Source organism: Lolium rigidum, chromosome 5 (genome assembly GCF_022539505.1).
Source record: "Lolium rigidum isolate FL_2022 chromosome 5, APGP_CSIRO_Lrig_0.1, whole genome shotgun sequence".
Taxonomy (NCBI): Eukaryota; Viridiplantae; Streptophyta; class Magnoliopsida; order Poales; family Poaceae; genus Lolium; species Lolium rigidum.
Window position 1 is genome coordinate 101,780,729 of NC_061512.1, and position 24,046 is coordinate 101,804,774.

Below are 24,046 nucleotides of genomic sequence, written 5' to 3' on the forward strand. Positions count from 1 at the left end.
TTTTAGATCGAAAACCTTTGGCCATTTAAGATTTAACCTTTTTAGAAATTTAGAACTATTAATGCATCCATTTTCCAATATAATTGAAAAACTACGCAAGATTTATTCCGGCTCGAGGCCATCCTACCGCAAACCTCTTTTGCGGTATCGACTTTTACAATCTCCTAGAGTGGCAGGTGCGGTCATCCGTTACCACTTTTTTTTAACAACGTTAGAGCATCTCTAACAGAGCCCGTAAATCCCGCCGGAACTGAATTATTCCGGCGGATTTACGGGTTCGGGCCGAAAGTGACGCAGAACAGCACCCGAATCGGTGGGCCGACCCGTATCGGAAGTTCGGGGGCCCGAGAAACTGGACCGTCAACCCGTATATATACATGCCGTGGAGGGGAGTTGCGTTCCAAAACCCTACTCCCTCCGCCGCCCCCGCCCCCTCCGCCGCGCGCACGGTTGGACTTCCGGCGAGCAATCGCGGAGCCACCGCCGCCGCTTCTCCTCTCTTTCCAGCACCACCGCGACCGCATGGCCGGGGCGAACAGCGGAGGCAGGGGACGCGGGCGGATTGGCGGGAGCAACTCTCCGCCCCCCCGTCTTCCAGTCGGAGGCCGAGCGACGCAAATGGAACCGCAGCGAGGGCGCTCGGAAGCGGAGTGTGCGGCGCTGGACCAACTGGGGTCTGACGCCGCCGGGGAAGCTCGCGCGCTATGCAAATAGCGGTGAGGGGTCGTCCTCGGCCACGCCCGGCCGTGCGCTGTGGTGGCCCGCCTCCGACGGTAGCGACGACGAGGAGGAGGAGGAGGTGCCGGAGGAGGAGGTGCCGGTGTGCACCCTCCAGCTGCAGTCCGGGGACTTCGTCCTCAACGACGACGAGGAGGCGACGGCGGTGCAGCAGGTGCCCGTCATCTCCGCCGCCGAGGCGCGCGCGCTTCCGCCGCGAGGAAGCGGAAGCCGTCCGCGCCATGCGGGAGTACGAGGCGGCGCGGAAGGAGGCGACCGTCCGCCGCGTGAAGCAGGAGGTCGTCGACCTCGACTCCGAGTAGGCCGTCGTCGGCGTAGTCTGCCCGCAACGCGTATAGTAGCTCGCCGCCGGCGAAATTAGTTAGTTTTGGAGGTGGTCGCTGACGACCACCTCAAATTTAATGTATCTACCGATCGTAGCACCCGAACTATGGATCAATATGTTTGAATTTCAGTTCTACTGCTTGTTTGCGATGATCACTTTGCCGGCAATTTTTGAAATCGACGTTTTTCGGTTCCGAATACAGGTGTTGTTCTGCGCCACGCTAAAAATCGATCGCTTTTTATTTTTCGGGAGACTGAACTCAGTTTTTTCGGTTCGGAAGAATAAGGGCTATGTTAGAGATGCTCTTACCACGTTCAAAAGAATGGTACCCACAGTACAACCATGGCCATCTCAACTATCACAGGGATTTTGAAAAAGAAAGAATATTTTTTCAAAGAAAAAAAGAAGGAATAGAACACATAAATTACTCCTAGAAAGAGCCCTGGGCAACCCGGCCAACCAAGGGCTCTGAAGGGGGATTTAATCCTGGCCGTTCGTCTGCCCTTGAACAGCAAATTTTCACTCCCGCTTGTCACCAAGGCCGTACGATGCTATTAGTTCTTTTTTCACTCGTTTATGTCCCAGTGCGTCTATGACGCGTGGGATCGGCAAAGCGCGGGGTCCGGTGGTCGGGGGCAGCCAGCCACACTCGTTCGCGGTCACCTTCCTTTTCCCATCTGGGCACTCAAAACCTAGATCGGGAGCACACCCGCTCCCCAATCCCCGCCTCCCTTCTCCTCCCCAATCCACACATCTCCTCCTTCCGGCCAATCGCTCGCCGGAACCTCCCCGCACGCATGTCCCCACCCCCATGCTCTGACCACCGTCGCTCCAGCCGCCTCATGCTTCTCTCTGTCGAGTAGCAGCGACAGATGCGGTCGAGCGAGCTCCAGCTCCAGCGGGGGCGGCCGTGAGCGGGCGGGCACAGCGAGCTTCGTCTCGGGTGGGCGCGACGAGCTCCGTCTCCGGTAAGGGGAGGCCGGCAGGGACGCCCGTAGGCGGGCGAGCGAGCTCTAGCTCTAGCGAGCGCGGCCGTGAGCGAGCGCGGAGAGCTCCGGCTCCGGCAAGGGACGGGCGCTGGGCTCCGGCAAGGGCCAGGCGCGGCGACCTTGGACAGGGGCGGGCGCAGACGAGCTCCAGCTGCAGCGGGGAGCGTCACATCCCAACATGTACCAGGTAAAATCCTAATCCTAGCTCATGTATTTCCCGATCTGGCAGTGATGGCCATGACCTGCTGTAGACTGAAGAATGATAATGACGACTCCGTCAGGCAGGTGAGCTCCTGCATCCTCTATCGGTCTACCCTCTATTTTGTTGCTGGTACTATGCTATGTGCTATGTGCTTGTGGGCTACTTCCACTACTCGTGCTGCTAGATGTGTGTGCTGCTGGTTGAATATGTCTTTAGTGTCGATGTGTGTTGTTGGTTCTGCTGCTGCCAAGCTTGGCTACTGCTTGTTGCTTCTCCCAGAGTCTGCTGATAAATTTATAGCAGGTGTATATGTTTGTTTGGGATAGTATTCTTTCAAAGTAAGGTGTAGGCATTATTTACTCTAGCCCTACCATTTAGTAAATGCTTTAGGTGTAGTGTTTTGGTGGCATTCCAATTGCTGCATAAAGTGATACTTCTGCAAGAGAATGGTACACCTACAGATCTTGAATGCATGGTTGAAACTATTTTGTTGAGTAGCTTATGTACCACAATAGTTGGTCAGATGGAAGAATTAGACTTCTTAGTTGTAGTCCTCATTTGGCTGCTAATTTTCTTTTCTTATTCTTGCATATGAAATAGTTCAAAAACCTGGCGGCTGGCTGCCAGTTGGCGAGAAAGAAGGTGCCAATGGATTCCCTTAGACGAATATATATTTGATGGCTAGCATTATACAATACACCCTGAGTGCCTCCATAACTGTCCAGATAGTTTTAAATTTTAATATACTTCTATTGCAATATATTACATATTTACATAGGTTTTTCGGGTTAGGTCATGCTTATAATTGTTTGTTTATTAATCTTTACTTTTTGTAGACTATTCAGGATTGGATGATGGATATGAATGTGAGACCGACTTCTGAAGTCCTTCCAAAAAAATGAGCTGGTAAATCTCTCAGCTATTTGATATCATATATGTATTTAGGAATGTCTTGGCACCCACAGTTTTGGGGTTTTTCCTTGACATGAGACACCTTATTTTCTTCAGAGGCTTCTTGTGCTGCTCCCGGTTTCTGTTTCTTGCATGCTCGCCCACTATAGTGCATGTTTGTGTACTTCGATTTTAATTTGTTTGTTTTTTTGGTGAATCGGGTGAGCTGATTTGGGGCTTTTGCTCTTTGTTTGTGTAGACACTGGAGGCTTTGGAAGATTTGGATGGGGGCACAAGTCGGGATACTCCTGTTCATCTTTGGTAAGTGTGCCAAGACATTGGTAATCTTGAAGCGTTAATCTGGACTTAAGTACTTTTATTGCAAACTGAAATTCAATTGATCAATTGTACTAAGCCATAAATAAAGGGGTGATGATTGTGGCACTGGTAATCTCTCCTTGAATTCAAGTTTAAGCTCATATGAATGTCGTTGTGCAGTGGCTCTCATATGAATGTCATTTCCATGCTTTGATGTGTAATACTAAGTTTCAGTAGATGCATCTTGCGTGGGCTCGGCAGGTTTTTGTTTTCTGTTATATAACAAATTCACACGGAAGCTGAGCAGTACATTGAGTGGCGTCCAGAGCTCGTGATGCAATCATCTAAGTTGGGCACTTTCCGCAGCCACAGACTTGCTCATGAATGGGAGGACAGTAGTTACATGCTTGCTCGTGTTGTCCTTTTAAAGTATAATAGTATCCCTTTAGTGGACAGTGACAATATTGCTTTAATCTGAATTAAACTTCTGCTATCTCAGATGTTTCCAGAGATATCAAGAAGTGAACTGATCCCTGCCTAATAACACTACTTCTTAGTCGATTAAAACTTATGGCTACATTACTGTCTCGCTTTTACCTCTGCGCCGGGACGCACCTGATCATCTAGTAATAGAAAAAACAAAGGAGATAACGCACGAACTACCGTCACCATTCTCCATTCTCTTCCTCAATCCAAAACCCCACGAAAACCATTCTCACAAATGGCGACGCCGCCGCCGGAGCCGCTCTCGCCGGAGAAAAAGGGGGACGAGGAGGCGCGGGAGCTCCTCTACGAGGCGTACAACGAGCTGCAGCGCCTGGCAGCCGAGCTGGGTGGCGCGGCGGTGCCGGCGCCGGCGGTTGTGGTGGTCGGCCACCAGACGGACGGGAAGAGCGCGCTGGTCGAGGCGCTGATGGGGTTCCAGTTCAACCACGTCGGCGGCGGCACCAAGACGCGTCGACCAATCGCGCTCCACCTCCGCTTCAACCCGAGCTGCCACTCCCCCAACTGCCGACTCCTCGCCGGCTCGGGCGAGGGGGATGCTGAGGACGACACCGGGGCCGCTGACTGCGCAATGCCACTCGCCGACATCCAGGTTCGTTCATCGATGAGCACATGTGGTTCCGGATATGCCTGCTGCTGGCGTATGTTCTATCTATCCTGATGGCGCTTTTGCATTGCACCGTATATGTTTGTGTCATTGCTAGTATCATGAACCTTATTCATTTTATGTGATTATTACAACTTCTGTGTTATATTTTGCCTGCAACTACATACTAGTAACTAGTAACCTAGCTAAGTTCAGACTCTATACATCTCCATTGTGCGTGTTGAGATTATAACTAATGTGTAGGTAGCTAATTTCGTGAATGAATAAGGGTTATATAGTCTATTGATGATCTAAATAACTCATTGCAATAAAATCAGTTATCTAAATATCGGTAAAAAGTTAATGAATGGTCACCTCACTTTTTAGTTTTTACACCGTGAGTACGCTTGCAACAATCTCATATAAAGATTTTACTTCTACTTAAATTCAGAAAACATATGTTTGCACTAACGAAATAAGCATACAGTTTTTTCCCTGGATACATATAGGAAAAATATTTGACCAATGTCATATGCTTGTACTTGCCAAATACTTCAAAGTTGATGCTGTCATTGTTCATCTTCTAACCCATGGTATATATGTGTTAAGAATGATGAGAATCATTAAATGTTAAATGAGCATCTTGGTTGGAGTATACTTTGTATTTTTAATGTTATAATGCGCTGAATAATCATTGACCTTTTCCCTTTGGTCGTTTGCCAAAATGCCTTTAGTATATGTCATGTAAATGTGTAAAATGACATTTATATGCTTATTAAATGGCTAGTTAAAACAGGAAAACGACGAAATGTTAGCGGATTAACTACCTATACCTTTTAAAAAGACCTTTCAAAAGGCATAGCCTTATTTAGTAGAGTGAATCCACAGGTACTAGTTTGTTGACTTGCTGTAGATGGGAGGTGTATAAACTACGCAGTGTCTATGCAACAACCTGATAGATGACGTGACCCAATTGCTGTGGTTGTCAAGCAAAGCACGCAGTACTTTTGTGTTGCATTATAGTTTCGTAGGAAACGAATACATCATCTTGCTGGTATTGTGAACTTGAAACATTGATAAGACTGAACTGTGGCATTAAATGATTTATTGACCGAACCTCTACCACCGCATGTCAATATCATTTCATAAGAACAACTACTTGCAGGCATATATTGAAGCTGAAAACAAGAGGCTGGAGAATGATCCGTCCCAGTTTTCAGCGAAGGAAATTATAATAAGGATAGAATACAAGCATTGCCCCAATCTCACCATTATTGACACTCCAGGCCTCATTCTTGCAGCTCCTGGCCGTAAAAACCGAGTTCTGCAGGTACTCTCTTATCCATTTGCTTTCTATCAGTTCATACTTGCCTTTGTAGCCTTTTATGTTTTCCACGGAAACTTCGCTTTTACTGTGATCATATGGACTCCTCAACACTCTAATATTTACAAAGCAACTTGCAGAGTCAGGCTTGTGCTGTTGAGGCCCTTGTTCGTGCGAAAATTCAGCATAAAGAAACCATAATTCTGTGCCTTGAAGATTGTAGTGATTGGAGCAATGCAACTACAAGGAGAGTGGTGATGCAGGTTTGTTCCCTTAAACTTTATTTCATGGAAAGGTAACGTACAACATACTTGCATGAATCCACACTAGCTGTATCTCATTTTTTTCGAATGAAGGAGCTTATTGATTCCAGTTTCATTGCTGTGAGCTGATAACAATGCCGGGATAGTTATGAGGGATAACAAGGAACATCTCTCTGTAATCCAGCAAATTCTACTAATGATAGCAAACTATCTGTTCTCCGACCAGGAATCATCAAACAGGAAGTACAGACTTAGGCTTATTATTACAAACTTGATAAACTGGTACATCCAAACAAACTAGAAGTCTGCTACTTCCTAACACCCGTGACAGAAACACAGAACCTTCTTGACCATCCTCAAACCTGAGAACCATTGGACCCTATCCCCGTCTCCGTTTGAACACCTCAAAAGCCACCCTGCTACACAATCCTTTCTTGTGAAAATAAATCCTAGAAGATTTTCAGCAAGAATTAGGAAAATTACATTACTAGGATCCTGTGGCAAAATCTTATGAAAACAGGCACCATTCCTAGTCTTCCAAATTGAACAAATCAAATGGGAAGTTCTAGACCCAAGTACAGAAAGTAAACGAAGAACTAGGCATGAGAGTAATATCAGAAGCACAGCTAACTACAGGACAAGTATACTTAGCTATTGCACAGTCAAATTTCAAAAATAAATGATTTTATAATCTACTAATTCATGTGAACTACAACTTAAACATAGGGCTACCTGTGCGTCCTCATTTTAACAAGTTACCTCGGTGAGTATGCTATGCTTTATCTAAAAGCTAACCATACAAGACTGTATCCTCAGAGGTACTTCCATAAACCAGAACTTCTATATGGCCATCCAAACTTTTTTAGCAGAACATATAATAAATATTTTACTGAGAGCACTCCACTATTCACAAGTAACCACATACATACTAGTCTCGTGTAGGTAGGCTTTACTACAAAAACTCCTGAAGCTCTTGCCGAGCTGCATCTCATTTACTAGGTTACTGTGCTTAAGTAAAAATGCATTGACTATCCTAAGCTCTAATTTTCAATCAGAGTATTCAGTTAATTTAATCCTTTGTTGACTAAGAAGGTGATGCATTTCAGCTACGTTGTGTTCCTTTTTTGATACTGCAGGTTGATCCTGATCTTGCAAGGACTGTCCTAGTCTCCACAAAACTTGACACGAAAATTCCGCAATTCGCACGGGCCTCTGATGTTGAAGTGTTTCTTCACCCACCAACTTGTGTTCTAGATGGTTCCTTATTGGGAGATTCTCCCTTTTTCACATCAGTGCCTTCTGGGAGAGTTGGTTCTTGCCATGAAGCTGTCTTCAGATCAAATGAAGACTTTAAGAAGGTAATGCTACTACAGATCCTTAGGTCTTGATTTTTTTCCCCTCGTGAATTTGGAGTTTTCTGTGAGCTTGCCATGAAGCTGTCTTCAGATCAAATGAACAGTTTAAGAAGGTAATGCCAGCATTCCAGATCTGCAGAGCATTATCTTGCCTTTTTTTTACCTGCTGTGAACTAGTTTAAAGTCCGCATGCAAGTTTTCTACCTATGTATTGGAAAGCCAACTGGTCATCTGATTCCACACTTTTTATAGTAAAATCTGGCTCCAGACAGTCAACTGGACAAAGGTCATGCTGGAAATGTGTCATTCATCCATATAGATTGTTTCCCTTGCACATGATGTGACACAGTAGAAATATGTAGAATCATGTTAGAGAGAATTTAAATTTTAGGTAAAAGTTGTGCAGTTATCTGTTAGTTTTTTGTTCCCATAATCTAGACCAACTTCTATTTGATTATTATAAGCTATAAGGTTGTTTCTAAACTTCCCCTAACCCATACCGCCTTAAAGTATGCTTCCATGTTTCTACATAGCTCTATGTGATCAAGACATCTCAGGAGAATCAGTTATGAATTGATTTCTACTGCAGCACTGCCATCTGCAGAGTTCAAAAACGTAAATAGATTGTGCTCAAGATCTGGCTGTGGATCTAATGAGTCATATCACTAATTGGATCATTTATTAGTGCTAAGTAAGATCAGATGTAATCTTGCAGCCTAGCAGCAAAAGGAGAGCTGCTTTATAGGACACTAATGTCCATGTTAAGGAACACCTTTTTGCCAGGATTCTTCTCTGTCAGCACTTGTAGCAAATTTCGTTTACGTTTTGTCCTATATGTATTGGGTACTTATCCAATACCTTTTGTGTTCACTGTATCCTTGAAAGGCATCTAATGTATCTAAGTTCTGCAGGCGATATCACTTAGAGAGTTGGACGATGTTACATCTCTTGAAGACAAGCTAGGAAGGTCACTTACAAGGGAGGAGAAGAATAGGATGGGAGTGAGTAACTTGAGATTATTTTTGGAAGAATTGCTGCAGAACAGGTATTCTTGTACATTATTTGCAGAGGCAGAGCATATAATTTTTTTATCGTTCTTTGTATCTAGGAGTAATACAAATTAATATGAACAAGGTACATTGAGAGTGTTCCATCAATTATTCCACTTCTTGAGAAGGAACATCGCGCTGCATCGAGGAAGTTACGCAAAGTCACACAAGAAATCAGGTGATTCCTTGATTGTCAGCAAGTATGTCCGTAGTTTACTGCACTTAAGTGGCCCTATACAACAACATCAAAGTCTTTTTTCCCAAGCAAGTTGGGGTAGGCTAGATATGAAACCCAACAGAAATGAAAGGAAGCACTTAAGTGGCCCTATAATCTAGATTTAATCCCCCTAAAACTACTTGGGTCCAGTTTCCTATTGGAGGCTTACCTTATATACAACTATAAATGGAGTTGATGAATGAACTATTTTCCTCTCCACTCTTGCAAAAGAACTCTTTTCTTCTCCGATAATTGCAAGCCAGCCTTGTGTGCACGTTCGCTGCTGGCGCTGCATCAACAATTCAGTATAATGCCCCTAACATTTCGTGAAAGTGACAAATTAGTCCATCTAGGAGCATGTGCACATTGCTAATAAAGAAAAGAGGCACAAAACTATGTTCCAATCCCCCTCCCATACAACAGAACAGGTTATCTGAAGTACCAAGTTTATGAGAGTACACTACTAAAGCTGTCTGTTCTTTCTGCCCTTATGTGCTTTGTTGCCAAGCTTTTCATTCAAGATGCCTGCTATATCCGGCTAATGCTATCTGCATCTGGACAGTGATTTGAACGAAGCAAAACTGAAGGAGAAAGCTCGCCTGTTCCATGATTCATTTTTGACGAAGGTGCCTATTACTCTAGCACAATACTGTTTGGGTATCAGCTTAATTTGAATAAAGAATTTTTCATGCATTATAAGGACGAAAAAAAAGTAGCTATACTTCTTCTAGGTTGCAGTATATTTCTATACATGTAATGGAGCATACCTTTTCTTTAATGTATGTTCATGAGATATATGTTGCTGAAAATTTCAGTGAATATAGTGCTCAGGACTAAAAATGCGGGATATAAATCTGAAGATTGATTTATTATCTCTGTGTTTCAGTTATCCTTGCTACTGAAAGGCATGGTGGTGGCTCCTCCTGATAAGTTTGGTGGGTGTTTTATCTCTGGTTCATTTTCAGATAGAGGTTATTGTTAACTGTAGTTTTGGTAATAATCTCTTGGAACTGTTGGGCCTTTAGGAGAAACTTTAATTAATGAGAGGGTTAATGGAGGAACATTTACTGGAAGTGAGAATTTCCAGCTCCCGAACAAGATGATGCCTGTAAGTTCTTTTCTAGTGTGTTTGCTCCCCTTAATTTTTGTGGTTGCGTTGGGTCTACTAGCCTTTCCTGAACTTAACGTCCCAATCTTTTAAGGCGGTTTTGCCAACATGGTAGATGTCTCAGCAGATTAAATATATAAAAACCTTATAGAATTGTCCCACATGCCATTGTTTAAAACTTCTTCTCTTGGCACTTCCAATCCCATCTCGACTGAATCAGCGAGCATGAACCTTGCTGCACCCTTCCCTCTCTGTTTCCCTTCACAAATCCGCCCCACCCCCACCCACCCACCCAATTTCCAAGCCTCTTCCCCAACATCCTCCTGGTCTACTCTCCCGCGTTATCACTAGGGAGGCTGGGATGACGTTCTTCTCATGAATGGCGTCAGAGTTCATTCAGTAAGGAAGAAGCCGACACGTGGCTTGTATTTCCCTTTTAGTTATAACAGTTGAGTCCATCTTAGAAGATTGAGTAGATGGGGCAGTCTTTGACTAAACTCTTGAATATGCTGTACCAGAAATGTTTTTCTAATTAATTAAGAGGCTCTTAATGGACCCAGAAGCTGTTAGCAGTGCCACATTAGATATATGGGTTGCTGTTGACTCGTTAAATATGGGTTGCTGTGGACTAGTTTGACTTTAGTAACTTCTTGCCAACCCTTTAATCCCCTAAATAAATTCTTGTGAAGAAAAACTGACCACATTTTGTCTTGAAAGTCAAGCTCAGCTTTTCATGTAATGCATACTGTATTTTGGTAGAAGGTACTCTTATAACTAGTAGAGTTTATGCATTTTTTTCATACAAATGCATACTATGTTTTTTTTTTCAGAATGCTGGAATGCGTCTTTATGGTGGTGCACAATACCATCGGGCAATGGCTGAATTTCGTCTGGTAGTTGGAAGTATCAAGTGCCCTCCGATTACTAGGGAGGAAATAGTCAACGCCTGTGGTGTTGAAGATATTCATGATGGGACGAATTACTCCAGGTATTCTCTTTCCACACGTCAGACATGTTTCTGTTATAATTATATAGTATATTTATTCACTTTTAACATTGTTTTGCTAGGACTGCTTGTGTAATTGCTGTGGCAAAGGCACGGGACACATTTGAGCCTTTCCTTCATCAGGTTGGTGAGCTTGCCTCAAGTGTGTGCATATTAGTGTTCTATGTCTAGATGCGCCTCTTCACCTTTGTTCATGGATGCTCATTCCAGACTTGCGCATTCACACTATACTTCATACATATTATAGTTTCAGTGAAATCTCCAACCACGTTCGTCATGCTCAGTGCTTCGTCCTGTTCTGGACTGAGTCTGTGACCAACATGTGAAAAATATTTCACATAAATCGTGTGAAACTAATTGAAAGTGGATATAATTGTAGACAGTAGTTGAATTCCCTGTGGTTGGATAAGGTTGAGCTTTCATCTTTTTAATATGTTCCTTTCAATTAAAATATATCTTTTCTTTTGTTTGGTGCAGTTGAGTTTTAGGCTGTTGTACATACTGAAGAGACTGAGTCCGATCTCTGTTTTTCTGCTGGAGGTAGAATCTATCCACAAACCATTTAATTCATGCATTTCTGCTTTTGTGTTTTCTAATGCTCTGATAGAACTCCAACAGAAAGATGCTGAACACTTTAGTAGCCATGATGTACTTGTGAAGCGTGTCCAAGCTGCTTTCGACAAGTTTGCTGAATCCACTGAGCAATCATGCCGTGAAAGGTGATAGTGCTCTCAATTCCGCTACCTTGAATTATCTTTCAGTTTATTGGTTGTGTGCACTCTAGTCACATCATATTGCAAACTCAGTTGCAACTAACTCCTTGAGGCCTGTTTGAATTAAATATATGTTCTAACGTTCCCTCTTGTCTACCCTCATCATCTTAATGTCGCGCTGTTAAACTAAACATAATTTTATTAGTTATGACTGTATCTTTTTATTTATTGCGGGGAAGATTTATGAATGCATCTAGGAGGAGGCGTTGGAGTTGTTATCTAACTTAGTTACACTAAACCATGGCATAAATGTAAATTTCCTTCAGTAAAGCTTATGGATATAATTAGTCAAGCGAAAGGCAAACCTGATACTGTTTCTGGTCCTAGTATACATACATCTGATCTAATTGCCATAACGGACACTTGTTTTCCGGTCTTAGAGCATCTCCAGCCGCGTCCCCCAAAGCGTCCCCCAAAGCAATTTGGGGCGCGCCGGACCAAAAAAAAGTTCCAGCCGCGTCCCCCAAAGACCATTTTTGTCCAGCGCGTCCCGATACGGTGTCCGGCGCCCTGAGCCCGTCCCCGTCCCACAGGGGACGCTCCGGGCACGCCGGACACAACGAAAAGCGAGGCGGGGAGTGGCGGGGCCGACCCGTCGGCCGGCACGCTTAATTTTAACCTAACCGTCGCCTACCTCGCGACGGAAGTTATTCGCGCGCGAGTGACACACGGCGACATCTTTGCCTTAATGGCGACGGAGGGGCAGGCGAGACGTCTCCGTCAGCGCCTCCACGCGTCGCCGGCGTTCGCACGCCACCGCCCGTTCCCGCGCGATCTTCCCGCCTCTTCTCGCCCGTTCCCGCGCTTTCTTCCCGACGCCGGCGTCTATAAAAGGTCTTCCGGCTCAATGGTAGCCACCACACCCCGCCGGCAACAAACACAGCCCTTGTCGCTCCACCGCCGTCTCCTCCACCACCAGTGGCAATGGCGAACCGCCCCGGCGCTGGCCACTTCCCTCCACCGCCGTCTCCTCCACTTGCAGTCCCGGAATCGCAGGTCGACACCGACCCCGCGGCCCGCGAAGAGCAGTGGCGTGCACACCGTCAGTAGTGGCGGGAGGCAATGGAGCAGACGAGCCCGCCGGCGCACCGTGAGGCGGCGCGAGCGGCGGATCTAGCGGCGTTCGCGCCCATGGCCCCGCCGCCGACGAGGCCGCGGCGGCAGCGAGCCGTGGCACGAGCAGCAGGCGGCGACACCGTTGCGGCGTTCGACGCCTCGACGGGACAAGTGGCGCGACGGCGCCGTGCACGGGAGGAGATGGAGCAGCGGTGGGTTGACGAGCGCCGGCGCCGGCGCGTTGAGCGGGATGCGCCGTACCGTGAACGGCGGGAGTCGATCGAGTGCCGGCGGCGGGAGTCGATCGAGCGCCAGCAGCAGCTGGCGGCGGAGGAGCGTCAACAGCGGGAGGCGGCGCTGGCGGCGATCTGGGGGAGGCGGGCGGACCAGTTGGCGTCGGAGGCCGACGTGTTGGCGGCGGCGATGATGGAGGTGCCAACAGATGTGGAGGAGGATGCTCCAATGGAGGAGGAGGAGGCCGAGGCGGAGGAGACCGAGGTGGAGGAGGACGACGACGACGAGTTCGAGTGGTCCGACGACGACGGGCTGCACCCGGATGAGACGGCCGATCAGCAACGCGCGCTCGTCGAGTCCTTCGAGTCGGAGAAGAAGCTCCAGGACGACGCTCGTGCCCGCGAAGAGGCGCAGATTCGTCGCGCCGTCGAGCTCTCCCTCCAGGCGGTGCAGCAGGGGAGGGCGGAGGAGGACGCGCGGCGGGAGCGGAGCCGTCTGGCCACCGCCGAACGCAAGGAGAGGAGGCGCGCGCAGGAGGAGCTGCGGCGTAGGGGAGGCGACGACGGGGCGGGGCCGTCGAACGCACCGCCGGGCAGTCAATAGTCTAGGTTTAGATGAAATCTAGCCGTTTTCATTCAAACTTTGTAATATATAATCAAAATTGAATGAAAACCTTTATTTTCGTGCACCAATATTCATTTGGGGGAGGCGTTTGGGGGACGCGGCTGGGGAGCGACGTCCCCCAAATGCGGCACGAACAAAACACGTTCCCCAAACGCTTGATCCGGCGCGGTTTGGGGGACGCGACTGGAGATGCTCTGATTGTACTAATGCTGGCAACCACTGGAATACCTAAGTCCTTCCCCGACTGGTTATTTTCTCCATGCTTTCTTTCATAAGTTATTCATTGAGGTTGTTAAATAGATCCCTTTTGATTTAGCAAGCTATATCCGCACCACATCAATTGCCTCTTTTGATGTCTGGGCGTTACATTCGGTGTGTTCAAGAGCATATATTGAAATTAATAATGTCAGACACTTGTCTCATGTAAATATGTGAAGTAGAATTTATGATGCTGTTCTGTTAAACTAATCCTCTTCCAATAATGCAATAAGTGATGTCAGATGTTTGTCTTATATAAATATGTCTAGTAGTATTCTTCGTCAAATTGTTGTTCATATTTATTTTTGCGTCAAAACTGCTGGATTACAAGCTTTGTGGTACCACAGGTGCATTCCTGTATAGTATTGTTTTTATCTGCTGACCTAGTTTATTTGCATGCTCAAATATATAATGCAGATGTATGGAAGATTTGGAGAGCACCACCCGTTATGTTACTTGGTCCCTCCATAACAAGGTGAAATTCATTTACTTACTGATTACAGCTAGTATACTTTTTGTATGGCATTCCTAATGATATGCTACACTGGATATAGAACCGTGCTGGATTGCGTCACTTCCTTGATTCATTTGTTGCACCGGAGCAATACGCACATACTGTGCACTCATCTGGGCCGCATGAGCAATCCTCTGGGTTGAATGACAATAAGCAGGATAGGCCAAAGGGAGACCTGAGATCTATTCATCCTTCAGATTCAAATCCATCCAGTGTTGCATCGGAAACTAGACTGGTCGATCTATTGGACAGCACGCTCTGGAACAGAAGGCTGGCACCCTCATCTGAGCGACTTGTGTATGCACTGGTTCACCAGATTTTCCATGGGATCAAAGAGCATTTTCTTGTCACTACAGAACTAAAGGTCTATGCAGTAAACCCTGTACTCTGTAGCCATTCCACACGTTTCCGCTTTATGTCCTAATAATGCTTTGGCTGATTGTGAAATTGCAGTTCAATTGCTTCCTCCTCATGCCAATCGTTGACAAATTAGCGGCGCTTCTACGAGAAGACCTTGAATCAGCTTTCGAAGACGACCTTGATGGCATCTTCAATGCCACCCAGCTGCGGCACTCACTTGGGCAGACGAAGCGGGAGCTGGAAGTCGAACTGAAGCGGGTACGGAGTCTCTTAAACCGTTATAGTCACTTGCCACTTAGATACCTTAATATCAGTCTCCCCTCTGACATTTTGCTCTTGGATTCAGATCAAGCGCTTGAAAGAGAAGTTCGGAGAAATAAATAAGAAGCTCAATTCTCTCCAGGTTAGATAGTAGGCCTGGATAGGGATGAGTCTTGGTGCAAGTAGAGTATTTTTGTATGTAGATAAACTAGCCCACCTTGTGTGACTTCCTGTTGGGTCCTTTTTTCACGAGTAAATATGAATCATTTCCTTGGTACGCTCTACTTGTCAACGTGTACTTGTGGTTCTAATCATTCCATATGACCGATTCAAGAAAACTGTTCCTTGCAGAAAGGTTTAAGTTTGGGGTGTTGCTTAGTAACTTTAGCATGCTATGAAAGAAAGAAAGAAAATGCAACTAAGGCAATGCCATGATACATTGTTCATGGCTTACTACATCTTGGTTTTGAAGAGTGAAATTGTGCGTCTTGAGGAGCACATGCACGTCGCGACTCTTTCAAACAAACCCACCTGAAAAGCACCCTCTGAGCGTACATCTCCAACCTCTCAAATCAGCAACCTAAACTTAGCAGCAGCTTCACCACCTGCCTCTCCGTTCCTCCATCTCTCTCTTCTCTCTCGGCGCGCGCGAACCACGGTGGTATGCTACGTGCATCTGGCACAACCAACAACGCGACGTCGGGATGAGGGGCGGCGACGGCGACAAGGAGGCCTTCTTCCAATGCCTGGACCGCGTGCCGTCCGGCATCCACATCGACGCCGACTTCCCCTCCGACGACGACGAGGATGACGAGGACGACGCCCGCGCCTCCTTCTCGTCCGCCATGGGCGACCACCAGTTCCAGAGCTTCCGCAGGCACCAGGCGGCCGTGCTGCTGGAGGACGACGACGAGGAGCAGGAGGAGGCGGAGATGGAGGACGCCTCCAAGTACGACATGTGGATGTCCGACGAGCCCATGTCCATCCAGGAGCGCCGCCGCCGCCTGCACCAGGGCCTCGGCATGGTCAGCAGCCGGGACCTCGCGCTCCGCCGCCACAGCACCAAGAAGCGCTTCGCCGACGTGCCACGGAGCGTCTCCAGGAAGTTGATGCAGCTGCAGGAGCAGCCGCTGCCACCGGCGACGTTGCCGGTCCCCGACGCGCCGAGCGCCGCCGCGGCGACGGCGAAAGCTCCGGCGCCGCCCAAGTCGGGCCTGGCCGCCGCGCGGGACATGCTGAAACAGCCGCCAGCCAAGCCGATCACGCGGCGCCGGTCGGACAGCTTCCTCGCCGTGCGAGACGGCACGCCCGGCAAGGGGAAGCCGTCTCTGCGCCGTGCCCGCTCCTTGATCAGCCCGCACGACCCCTGCAGCAGCTCGCTGGCCGACAAGTTTAAAGCGACACGTGCTAAGCCCGGCGTGCCCCTGCCGGCAGCAGTACCGGCGGATAAAGACAGGAAAGGCGACGGTGGGGACGGGAGCGTCGGCCAGACCAAGAAACAGGAGAAGGAGAAGGAGGCCGCCGTGGTCGCTGCGCCCAAGGACCAGAACCAGACCGGCGTGCAGATGGGGCTGGAGGAGATCGAGAAGTTCATCGGCAACACCCCCATCATGAAGCACCTCATGCGCCGCGGCCCGAGCCAGCACCACAGCCCGCCCATGCCGGCGCCCACCGGCGCCGCGCCGCCCAAGGGCGACAAGTCGGCCAGCAAGAAGAAGGGCGGATGGCTCAAGAACATCAAGTCAGTCGCCATCGGCGCCTTCATCCAAGAAAAGGACGGCAGCAGCAAGCCGGCCCCCGCCGCGACGACAGGCGCCTCCCCAAAAAAGGGCAACGCCGGTGCCACCGTGCCACCACCATCGTCCTCCGCCTCGACGTCCTCGGAGAAGCTTAAGGTGCAGAACTACGGCAAGTCGAGCAAGGAGCTCACTGGCCTCTACATGTCCCAGGTACTCGGTAGAACTAGCAATTGACCAGTGCTGCACACAGAGACGTTAACTGAATCCTGTCATTGTGTGAGTTGCTGTCAATCATCACCGTGTAAATGTGCGACTCGCAGGAGATCCAGGCGCACGAGGGATCCATATGGAGCATCAAGTTCAGCGCGGACGGGCGGCGGCTCGCGAGCGCCGGCGAGGACAGCGTGGTGCGCGTGTGGGAGGTGGTGGAGACCAGCGCGCCGGCGGGCTCCGTTCCTCAGGACGGGTCCCTGCCCCCGCTGCCTAGCGGTGGCACGACGGCGGACGGGGCGACGCCGGCGCTGTCCAAGAAGTCGACGACCAAGGGCGGCAAGACCGCCAAGGACGCGCTACCGGAGCACCTCGTCGTCCCCGACAAGGTGTTCGCGCTGGCCGAGCAGCCGCTGTGCGTTCTCGAGGGCCACGAAGACGACGTGCTCGACCTCACCTGGTCCAAGTCCGATCAGGTCTTTGCACGTTATACGAGTCACTCTCTGATCAGCTACAAACACTTGTTGACACTGCTTATTCTCGCCACAGCTGCTGTCGTCGTCGATGGACAAGACGGTGCGGCTGTGGGACACGACGAGCAAGGCCTGCCTCAAGAAGTTCTCGCACAGCGACTACGGTGAGTGAGCACGACCAATTCGGATCGCCATGGCAACCTCTGATGCGTTCTGCTCTTGTTACTGACACAAGCCGTGCCATTGCAGTGACGAGCATCCAGTTCAACCCGGTGGACGACCGGTACTTCATCAGTGGCTCGCTGGACGCCAAGGTGCGGCTGTGGAGCATCCCCAACCGGCAGGTCGTCGACTGGACCGACGTCAATGAGATGGTCACCGCCACCTCCTATACACCCGACGGCCAGGTATGCCGCCGCCAGGCCTCACTCGCTGACATTTCTCGAGACATCGCACCAATTTCTGTTTCTAACATGCCGTCGTTGATTGTTGACATGAACAACCAAAGGGCGCCATCATCGGATCACACCAGGGGAGCTGCCGGTTCTACAAGACGGCTGGTACGATTAGTATCGCATCCATGTAATTGTGTCGAACAGTAGGTGCAAACGTTGGCTTAATTGTGTGGCGTGGCTATTGCAGACTGCAAGCTGAGCGCAGAGTCGCAGATCGAGATCGACGCCAAGAAGCGCAAGTCGCAGGCCAAGAAGATCACCGGATTCCAGGTTGTATGCAGCACAAATTCTGACTGTTTTTTTACAGTACCATGTATGTAATGTACTCATCTTCGTGCCGGTGGACACCCTCCAGTTTTCCCCGGGGAACTCGTCTGAAGTGCTGGTCACCTCCGCCGACTCGCAGATCCGCGTCTTCGACGGCGTCACCCTGGTCCAGAAGTTCAGAGGTAGGTAACAGCCGACCGACGAACTCAGTCTCGAGAAACTATTCGCAGCGCTGAAGACGTCGCAAACCGAAACCAATGCAGGGTTCAAGAACACGAGCAGCCAGATCGCGGCGGCGTACACCTCCGACGGGCGGTACGTGGTGTGCGCGAGCGAGGACTCGCACGTCTACATCTGGAAGACCACCCGGACGGCGCCCGCCGCGGCGGCGATCGGCATCGGCATGAAGCCCAAGACGTGGTGCACCATCCGCTCCTACGAGAACTTCTACTGCAAGGACGTCTCGGCCGCCGTCCCGTGGACCCACTCGCCGTCCCTGCCGGGAAGCCCGAAGTCGCACCAGGGCGGCATGTCGTGCAACGACGAGGTGTGCACCATGGCCAGCCACGCCGCCAAGGCGCCGGACGTGAGCAAGAGCGGCGAGCTGACCAGCCCCGCCGCGCCCTCGCCGCACTCCGGTCCGCTAGGCTCCGCGGCGGGGGACGCGCGGCACGGCGGCAAGAGCGGCGACAGCGGCAATGCGTGGGGCCTGGTGGTGGTGACGGCCACCTTGGGCGGCGAGATCAGGGTGTACCAGAACTTCGGCATGCCGTTCAGGATCAAAGGCCAGGGCAATCTCTTCTACTGAGTACAGCTGAGGATTTTCAGAGGCAAATCTTTTCAAGATGCAAATTAACTTAGCAAATTCTACGCGGACGAAGAAAATCTGAGCAACTGCCTTAACGATTTTGTATGTGACTCGTTTCAGGTAGATTATACGCATAGGATCAGCAAGTAGGATGGACAATTTGGATATGTAGCTAGCTAAGTTAGTGCAACAATTAAAAAATGTACACATGAAACTAATGAGATTTGCTATATTTGCATTTGTACCAAGGAGTATACACGTGGGGGTAAGTTTGGTTGAGCATGTAGAACGTCTTTCGATCCCCCCGTTTGAAACATTTGTGCGCGTCAAGCCTGCCGAGTCTGTTCAATTTTTGCACGATCCACTTCCAGAGATTTTCTCCTCTTTTTTCAACAAGTAGATGAACAAATCCCTTAGCTTAAAACTGAGAAAGCTAATGCTGGAGATGCGAGTCAACATTCAATTTTCAGTCTGACAATTTAAACAAGTAAATCAAAACACCACAGCACAGAGGCCCCTACACTTTACAATACCTCAGTTTCCCTTTGGAATAACCACGAATCCTGCTAGTAATTTGGGACATTAGTTCAGAAGATGGCTTCCTGCACGTGGGCATGGCCAGAGCAGCCCTTGCCATCAAAGCCAGCGTCGGGTACAAGTAGCTGTTGAGCTTCCACCAGTTGAGAATCTCAAAATCGTCTGTCTCGTCAACAAGAGGACCTTCCAGGTATCGATCAAGTTCTGTTTTCGTTGCCTCCGAACTCCGCCGATGCTCACCCCATGCTTGATCTAATTGATGGGCACTGGCAGCACTGGTCATCTCAGTATAATGATCTTCACCGTCTGTTTCACTAACATCCCCACCGAACCAGGAAAAGAGATATTCGATTTTTCCTGTTATCTTGGAGATGTGTTCTTCCGCCTCGGAACTGAACACCCTACTGAAAACGAACCTGATATACTTGAGCTTGTATCTGGGGTCTAGCACAAGTGGTATGGACCACTGAAGATATATCTCTTTTAATCCCTGAACTAAAATCTTTTCAGCTTCTACAAGATCAGCAACAATATCATCCTTAGGTACTACACAGATGTCATCATAAAGAACTGCCCCATGTCCGTTAAATTTTGCTATTCCACAGTGCAGAGTTTCTCTCACCTTGAATAATTCACGGAGGACAATATTTGAAGTTGGATGGTTAGGATCAGAGATGGTTTTAGTGGCACGATGTATTTCTCCCCAGACATGGCACATTTGCTTAGCAAGAAAACAAAAATAAGAACCAGACTGGAGAGCTAATAGCAGTGAACAATAGCATGCATACCACTCTCTGTCATATGGCAGAATGTGATCGAGACCATTCCGTGAATAGAATTGTTCACGCTCTTGTCTAGTTACAGAATCCGTCAACGGGAAATAGTCTACTCTGTTGTGAACACAGCTGGCAACCGTCTGAAGCACATCATAATGAGTGGTGTCGTACAAAATCTCTTGCTCTGTATCCAGTAAGTAGTCCTCCAGATCACCGACTGTCCCGATCCTCCTGCTGAAAACCGTATCACCAATAGTAGGTTCGTCATATAGAATACTATCACCCAATAAATCGAGGTGCAGCCCGTTGCGGAGATTATACCCGCAAACGAATAGTGGCATGGGTTCCATACCCTCAGGTACATCCATATTAACATGCACGATCTTCTGACGACTATTCCAATCATCATCGATGAAGTGGCATGCAACATATAGGACTTGCCCTAGGGCGGTTTCAGTTCTATCAATTGCTAGATTGACCATCTTAGAATTGCGTTCCAGTACCGACTGCAGAACTCTGTCTGCATCATCCTGAACACCATCGCAGATATCTTCAATGGCAGCTCGCGAGGGCACCTGAAAATCAGGATTCAATCGGCGCACGAAGCTCTTGAAATAGCTGTCTTCAACAATGGAGGGGTCGTACCCATGTAACGTAATCATTCTGGCCAGATCGGCAGTAGCTTCCTCCCAATCAGCAGCCTTACTGCAGTTGGATGATTCAGCCTGTCCACCATCAATAGGTGGCGGGGCAGGAGTAGGCGGTGATGCGGCAGGGGGAATAGCAAGATCCGCAGTAGCTGACGCCGAATCAGCAGGATTACCACAGTTCGATGCTTCAGGTGGTGCACTAGTGGCAATAGGTGGCGCTGCGGTTATAGTCGACAGAGCGGCAACAGGCGGTGGTGCCCCGTCTTCCCGTCGCGGGCAGGTCCTCTGGTGCCGCTTCAGATGGCTGGTGCCGTCTGTGCTTTCGGCGACGAGCTCTTGACGGCACTTCTTGCAGTTTGCTATCTTCTTCCCATCTCCATTGATGGAAACTTCATAGTCAACCCAAACAGCAGACCGCTTCTTGCGCTCGCGAGGTGGCTTCTTCGCCGGAACCTTGGCTCGTGATCCGGTGTTCTCGTCTTCCATGCCTTGCTATCTCTTCTCGTTCTTGCAAAGGCTTGATGGTGCTGTGGGGGAGGAAAGTTCGATTTGGTAAACGGAGAGGCAGTAGCTCATTTCTCTACGACGATGCAAAATGGAGGAAGTTTTGGCCACAAATCGAAAACCAGATCCGCGAAATTAATTAAGAACACGAGGGAGTGATCTGATGAACTTACCAGCAGAAGCTGCTATTGATCAGCGCAGATGTGGATTGCCGATGCAATATGTGGAGTACCCTCACCACGGAGCTAACTTCCTCTTTTTTGTTTGTTAGACGAGAACTTCCTCTGAGCATACGGTCAACCAAAATAGAACTTCATCTGAGCACGCAGGGACTGTGGGCTTGTGAGACATTGACTTGACGGGAACTGGCTCCTCTAACGTTGAGGAGCAAAGTCAGTGAAAATAGTGTGGTAAAGTCAGAGCACAGTAGTAATGAGTATCATATTTTGTGATGCAATTAAGTACTGTAGATAATTACTGTTGCTACAAAAGTTTGAACTAAATTTTATTACACCTTAATTTTACCTGCATGTAGTTAATCTCAATGCATAATATAAATTTGTATTACGTTGAATAATTTAAGTTGTTTTAATCCAAAATCATACAATTAGGAAGAACAGAAGTTAGGCTACTGTAGCTTACCTGACTTTGTAGCTCAACGTTAGAGGATCCCGTCCCGACTTGACGACGCGAACTAGAAGAAGAGTCACGCGGACTGCAGCGGCCCCCTTTGCAGAAGTTTCCGCGCGGTACACCGATTCAACGGCTTAATTACTTTGCAGACGGCCAGTTACCTGCCATACGTGCACTCACATGGCCCAAATGCTTTTTTTTAAGGGAAACAACAGCATGTGGTGCTTTATTAATGGGCAATGCTGAGCGTCCCCCGGGGATCAAATCTCCGTCCCCGGGTGCCCAACCGTTGGATCGTGTTTTAGGTACGTCTCAGATTTCTGGTTGACTTAGCCCACGTATACGCATCTCCATCTAGTATTATTGGCCCGCGATGAGCGTCCTCCGGGGGATCTAATTTCAGATCCCCTGGATCGGCAGCCGTTGGATATAGCAAATAACAGCCGTTGGATGATCGAAACGGTACCTTCTCCCGCTTTTGCTACCATGCATGCATTTGTAGCAACAACTTATCCGTTTGTAGCAAACACAGGAATCCGCACGTCCTTCGGGCTGGGGAGAGGTTAAAGCTCCCGCGACGCCGTCGGCGGAGACGGCGCCCGACTAGTCGGCGACAATCAAAGCAGAGCAGCGCGCGTCGATGGCGCACCTGCTGAGATCCGTCCTCTACCCAAACGGAGAACCTAGTCGTGCTGCACAGGTTGGATCGAGCTCCTCGTCAAATCCAGATCTGGGCCGTCGTTTTCCGACGGGATCCTCGAGCGGTGGCGCCGGAGTTCCGTCGGCGCAACCAAATCGAAGTACCTACAACAACCCTCCTGTGTATTTCAGTCATGACCCGTAGATTGAAGAAGCTGCTCCATCGGTGAGTGTATTTCCGCGAATTTTTCCATTTTTTTTTTGCTACTTTGATTTGATTTGCTACGGCACTTAGATGCTCCATCGGTGATTTGATTTGCAAATCACTATGGTTCTGCTACATATGGTTCTGCTACGTATGCCAACTGGGGTAGCTAATTGATTGATTTGATGGACTATGCAGTGTTATATTTGCTACATCTGATAGTTTTGCTAAAAGATAGTGCTACATTTGATAATGCTAGTGATTTGTTCTGGTGCTGCTCCTGGATTGTTGATAGATTGTGCAGCAATTGCTAACAACTATTGAAATATGGTGCTACTTTGAAATGTTGCTACACTTGCTACACATTGAATTAGAATTGCAAAATAAAAATGTAGCAATGTACAAACAAAATTTAAGTGTGCATGAAAAAATACTTATGCTACATTTTAGTATGCATGAATAATTTGATGCTACATGGTGTAGAAAAACTATTGTTAGCATAATACTGTGATTCAGTTGACGCTACATTTTAGACAAATGACTTGAACAAGTGTATCTTAGGATTATGCATACATGCAGGGTTTTGTTGCTGACAGCATCTTGAGGGGTTTTGATCTGAACAATGCTGCATCAGAAACAAGTTACGCACTGAAGCGATGTCTTGCTGGAAAATTTGTACCAGGACCTCACAGTGGGCAAGCTGGTTCTGCTGCAAGTGTAGCTCAGGATTATGATGAAGAGATATTGTCCCAGCCTATGGTACCATATGTTGGCATGACTTTTGATGATATAGAAGAAGCAAAAGAGGTGTACAATAATTATGCATACAAACTAGGTTTTGGTACACACATTGGTAATACAAAGTACAGCACAGCGCGACATGCACCAAAAGGTACAATTCTGAGCAGAGTTTTCGAATGTGTTCATGCTGGCAAACCTTTTGATGGAACAGCTAAAACTACTAGAAGCAAGTCAGAAGGTTTTGTAGCAACGGATATGAGCAGCTTCAGTGCGCAGAAATCAAAAGGGAAACAAGCCAAGGAGCAGATGGATGTAAAAGACACAAGGCAGGTGACAAGGTATTAACTTGTCAATGCCTATGGATTGTAGGCTAGGGTTTAGTTGGAAGTAGAGGGCAAGTAGATCTCGAAGGTTTCAGCCGAAAAGTACTCGACGATTATGAAAACTAGGGTTT

General features: G+C 48.3%; 2 protein-coding genes and 1 long non-coding RNA gene across 3 annotated transcripts; all 3 read left to right on the top strand.

The window, feature by feature from the left end:
- The first annotated feature begins 2,151 nt into the window (after positions 1-2,151).
- Positions 2,152-3,435, top strand: LOC124656720. Its single transcript, XR_006988769.1, has 3 exons — positions 2,152-2,239; positions 3,091-3,160; positions 3,405-3,435. It is a non-coding gene; the product is annotated as an uncharacterized LOC124656720 (long non-coding RNA).
- A 655-nt stretch (positions 3,436-4,090) lies between these two features.
- On the top strand, positions 4,091-15,243 carry LOC124652441 (dynamin-like protein ARC5). Its single transcript, XM_047191455.1, has 17 exons — positions 4,091-4,559; positions 5,719-5,883; positions 6,018-6,140; positions 7,277-7,498; positions 8,407-8,540; positions 8,630-8,722; positions 9,324-9,387; positions 9,648-9,696; positions 9,787-9,869; positions 10,700-10,857; positions 10,938-10,998; positions 11,353-11,415; positions 11,494-11,594; positions 14,238-14,295; positions 14,375-14,698; positions 14,788-14,952; positions 15,041-15,243. The coding sequence occupies exons 1-17, from the start codon at positions 4,185-4,187 to the stop codon at positions 15,104-15,106; spliced, it is 2,304 nt and encodes a 767-aa protein (XP_047047411.1). The 5' UTR covers positions 4,091-4,184; the 3' UTR covers positions 15,107-15,243.
- A 308-nt stretch (positions 15,244-15,551) lies between these two features.
- On the top strand, positions 15,552-19,147 carry LOC124652440 (WD repeat-containing protein 44-like). Its single transcript, XM_047191454.1, has 8 exons — positions 15,552-16,904; positions 17,015-17,380; positions 17,454-17,541; positions 17,627-17,784; positions 17,886-17,937; positions 18,020-18,102; positions 18,188-18,281; positions 18,363-19,147. Exons 1-8 carry the CDS (start codon positions 15,660-15,662, stop codon positions 18,905-18,907), a joined length of 2,631 nt encoding a protein of 876 aa, XP_047047410.1. The 5' UTR covers positions 15,552-15,659; the 3' UTR covers positions 18,908-19,147.
- Positions 19,148-24,046: the final 4,899 nt, after the last annotated feature.